The following is a 5,066-nucleotide window of genomic DNA, read 5'->3' as shown; positions in this document are numbered from 1 at the left end:
CTTAGCGGGAAGTTAAAAATTCAGATTTGTAAATATTAAAGTTATGTACTTTTTATGTTCATTAAAAATTTTAAATGTCTCGTAAAATTTTATTAGTATTCATTTGTAACAGTATTATAACTGATTGAATACGGGTGAAAAATTTATGGTATGCATATGAACAAATTGTACTGTGCAATTTGTATTAAATATAAATATTTGTGGTTTATTTTTTTATGTTTTTGTGTTAAAAATTTTGTAATACGAAATATAAAAAAAAATGACCTATAAGTATTTATGTCTAATACAAATTTTGCAGTACAATTTGTTCATATTCGTATCATAAATTTTTTAACGTATATACACAATATACATTATCCCTCAATAATAACATTAACTAATACTCAGCTATTGGGTAACTTTTCTATAATTGAAAGTTATCATTTTTCAACTATAATATTAACAAAAATTTATTTATTTTCACAACAAAAAGATAACATTTCGTTTTCTAAAAGTGACCCTTTTGTTATCTTAAAAATTATATTTTGTTATCATTTTTAGTTAACATTTTTTTAACGTAAATATGCTATCAATTTGTTACTTTTTGAGATAACTTCTTGTAAGGACATGAGGGATACATTTCGGTAGAAAATTTGTCAACTTTTTGAAAGTGAAGATTGTTGGCATCTAACTTTTTTTAGATAACTTTTTGATGTTATTAAGTTGCCAGTGTGCCGCTTGGGCAACTTGTCACCAGCCGAAAAAAAAAGTTTATATACCTAAAAATACAAAAATCTCAATTTTTCAAAATTTATTAATCGCAATGATTTCAAATTTTGATCATATCGGAGTTTATCATATTAGAATCTAATTCTAAGAGGATGAAGCATTTTTTTCAATTTTTTAAGTCAAATTGTTCAATTGACCCTTTTTTCCCCTATAAAGTTATGTTGTGCTCTACTCCAACACAAGCTTGAACAAATACTTCGCGTTAGATTTTACCATGTCAATGGATTACTTATTACTTAAAAACTTCGAAAAATACTTTCATATTTAACTTCATTAGCCTTACTAATTTCAAGAAATTTAAATTCATTACTGGATGTTTGAAGATACTCTTCCGATTGCTGCAATTCCTCAACATTTTGTCTTTGTTGATCTAATAGCGTGTTCAAATTTTCATCGTTTTTAAATGTTCCAAGGTTTAAATCTGTGAATGATTCATCTTTTTCCAAATTATTAACTTTATTTTTTAAATCAAAAATTGGATTTATGTCCAACCCTCGCTCAGAAATTTTATTGTTTTCATTCTTTTCGTTTTTAGATTTTTCGTATGCATCTTGAAGGAGCTTTTCATTGGTTAGTTTGTGTTCTAAAATTCTATATAATTCATTTAATAACTTGTCACGTGCATTGTTTGTATCATAAAGTTGTGACTCAACCATTTTTATTTGATCTAAAAATGAGCTCATTTTAAGTCCATCAAAAAAAATTGGTCTTGATTGATTCAGTAATTCTATTAATTTATCGTCACGTTTTTTTAATTCTTGTACATAACCATTGATAACAGTCATCAAATATTGATAGCTTTTTTTCAAATTTGCAAAGTAAGTTGTTAACTCCTCTTTTAAATGTTGCACTTCACTGCTCTTCTTTTTTAAAATATAATTTTCTGTAATATCATCTGTGTCCTTTGTTTCTTCGGGAATTTTTTTATCTCCATCAATTTTGGGATCAATCCTTAAAAAATTAATAATATTAACATCTTTCAATTATTTATCTTTAAACTCAGAATAAATAGGGAAATATGGCCTGAAGCGGGTAAGCTAATGTTGAAAGCCAAGAACTTTTAACTTTTGTTTGACTATAATTTTGATTTTTTCAATAGGATTAAATTTTCTAATACAGAAATAGGGTTAAAGACCCCATTAGTGGCAAGGACCCCATTATTAACACTTTCTTTGATTTTGGTACTTATTCAATTAATGAAATGATTAATTTCAATAATAAATATATTATTTCTAATATTTAAGACCTTTAGATCAACAAAATTTTTCATTTTTATTCAAAGTAGAATATTTTTTCATGGAAATAAAAAGTGCCACTAATAGGAGTTAAAGATGCCAATAATGAGGTCTTTTACCTTACATACTTTTCTTCATCGTATACTTAACAGGTTGCACCTAAAAAAATTATTTTATAAAAATTAATAAAACGGTTGACCCTACAGGCCATTCCTGCAGCTTCCCGCTAATTTCAAATGCAGAGAGCTCCGAATTTCACGATATATATATTGTAGGGTGACACACCCTACATATATATATACAGGGTGTCCCAAAAGTCACGGACGCCATTGTAGCATCTGATGAAAAAAATAATTCTGAGACGAAAAGTCCTTAGCCATTTTTTAATCAGACGCACAGATAATTAATTATTAATTAAAATAATGTCCTTTTATGCGTTAGAGAGAGAGAGCACCAGTGTCCAGTCAAGTGCGTTCCAAACGAAGACGCTTGCACGTGTGAATGTGTAAGTAAATGTGTGTGACTACGTTAGCTATACGTTAGCTATAGTAGCAAGTTAGTCATACAGTTAGTTGTGTCTTTGTTTGCCACATACTTTACTGGACACTGACGCTCTCTCTCTAACACATAAAGCGACGTTACTTTAATTAATAATTAATTATCTATGCGTCTAATTAAAAAATGGCGAAGGACTTTTCGTCTCAGAATTATTTTTTTCATCAGATGCTACAATGGCGTCCGTTACTTCTGGGACACCCTGTATATATATATATATAGCATATATATATATATATATATACATATATATATTGAGACACTGCAAAATGTCCCGATTTTATCAGCCTGGCGAACTACCACCCGAAATTTCCGTTACCGACACTAGCTAAATTAATGTGTAGCCCCCGTGACAAGACGACACGAGGAGGGGAAAATCAGCTACGAGCCTCAAAACCTGAGCATTGATCGACACTTCGATCTATCCCCCGGTGTCAACCACCACGTTGGATATTTCTTAGTCAATTTACTACTATACCACTATTATTACTATTAGGTGATTACTCACCAAAATTTATAAAACTTACTACTAAAACCTACTAAAATTCTATTAATAGTTTAATACTAATTATCAGAAATATTTTATATTACTTCTATTAATTTTATTATTTTTGCATTAGGTGATTATTCACCACGTTTATTACTATTGTTCAATTATTTATAGCACTAGGTTTAATTATTCTATCCCTATAAATAGTTTGTTAAATTACATAACCAAAATACCACAGGTTTATATTAAAAGTGCTTATATTGTGTAATAAAGTTAAGTTTATTGTTATCACCGCTATACGCTATTACTAAACTACCACTATTCACCTATCTATTTACTACGACTATCTATCTACAACCTGCCAAAAGGTCAATCAAAGACGAAGGGTCATCGTTGCAGTTAAAATTTGTAAGTAAGTAAAATAAATTAACTGGCACGCGTGAGAACTTCTGTCTCAAACTAATAAAATCATCTAAAGACAAAGACACTCATTGGTTCACGGGAGCGAAATATCCCAGAGCAGCGAATCCTAATTTTTAGAAGTTTAGGCGATTATTTCTTATCCACGAGGTTTAATGGTCTAAATAATTAAATTTTTAAATTAAAGAAAAATTTAGTGTTTCAATATATATATATATATATATATATATATATATATATATATATATATATATATATATATATATATGGGTCATTCCACCAAATAAGAACATTTTTACGGGGCGACCCTCGCGGATTATGTTTAAAATTTATGGAGGTGTTCTCTATTATAAGACAACAATTCCCTGAGAGTTTTAGCTCTTAATACGTAGCGGTCTTGAAGTTATGATTTTTTGAAATTTTGGAAAAAATTTTTTTTCAACTTTTTCGTCAATTTTTCTGATATGAAAAACATTTTTAAACAAAATCGACAAACATTGTATTTTGTAGGAAAAATTCTCAGCTTTTGAATGAAAATATTTATTTTTTCATAAACTCATCAGAAGATCCTTAAAAATCGAATTAAAGTGGAAAAATTGATTTTTTTCGGTGTGCAGCCCAAAATTCTTCAAATTTGAATTTTTTTTCTGAAAGCTGAGAGTTTTTTACACAAAATATAGCGTTTTGCCGATGTGCATATTTTTTGTTTCTTCACAATTAAATTAAACGCAAATTCATTATAATTAAAATACTTTTATTTTTGAACTTTTTTGAGATGTGGACACAGTTTTAATGAAAGCATAACCAATTTCATCTTTTAAAGGCACAAAAGTGTGTAATGACTGTGTACCTTTCACCGTTTTCGATTGAGAATATCGTACGTCTAACACATTTTTTTAACTTCCCGCTAAGAAAATCGAAGATTTTCAAAAATCGGGAAGTTATTGTTTTCACGCCGTTTTGCAAAAATCGAGTTTTCATCAGATCTCCACGTTTGAAGGTCACAGGAAGCTTCCCTGACTATCCCCGCGAGGTTGTCACGGTGTCTGTATGTATGTATGTGTGTGTGTGTGTGTGTGTGTGTGTGTGTGTGTGTGTGTGTGTGTGTGTGTGTGTGTGTGTGTGTGTGTGTGTGTGTGTGTGTGTGTGTGTGTGTGTGTGTGTGTGTGTGTGTTTGAAAGTATGTGAACCGCTTATAACTTTTGAACGGCTTGACCGATTTCATCGCGGTTGGTGCCATTCGAAAGGGCTTGACCAAACTTAGATTTTGAAAACTATTTGGACCGATTCAGATCAATAGATTTTGAGAAATCTTAAAAAAACTGAAAAAAATTTTTTTCAAATGTGGTTTTTTTGGAATAACTTTTAAACGGCTTAAAGGTTCAATTCCAAAAACTAATCAGCTCTTAACCTCAAAAAATCACGTCGATCGCCACCAGTCCGGTCAAAATCGGTTGATTCGTTCGAGAGACATCGTGAACGAAAGAAAACCGAAAAAAGTGTTTTTTCGGAATAACTCCAAAATTCCTAGCGCGATCAATTCAAAATTTAAGATTCTTTATGAGGCTTAAAAAACTGCGTCGAATGCTTCTAACCGC

The 5,066-nt window shown here is 30.1% G+C and overlaps 1 protein-coding gene across 1 annotated transcript in view; it reads right to left on the bottom strand.

Annotated features, from left to right (window-relative positions):
- The window catches only part of LOC123272625 (protein PFC0760c-like), a 19,918-nt gene that overhangs the window by 5,812 nt on the left and 9,040 nt on the right, over positions 1–5,066 (bottom strand). The window contains exon 4 of the mRNA XM_044739582.1: positions 1,025–1,719. Coding sequence (XP_044595517.1) covers positions 1,025–1,719 — 695 coding nt within the window. The remainder of the gene's footprint in view (positions 1–1,024; positions 1,720–5,066) is intronic.

Source organism: Cotesia glomerata, linkage group LG1 (genome assembly GCF_020080835.1).
Source record: "Cotesia glomerata isolate CgM1 linkage group LG1, MPM_Cglom_v2.3, whole genome shotgun sequence".
In the NCBI taxonomy this organism is placed as follows: Eukaryota; Metazoa; Arthropoda; class Insecta; order Hymenoptera; family Braconidae; genus Cotesia; species Cotesia glomerata.
This window is presented reverse-complemented; position numbering and strand designations above follow the sequence as displayed.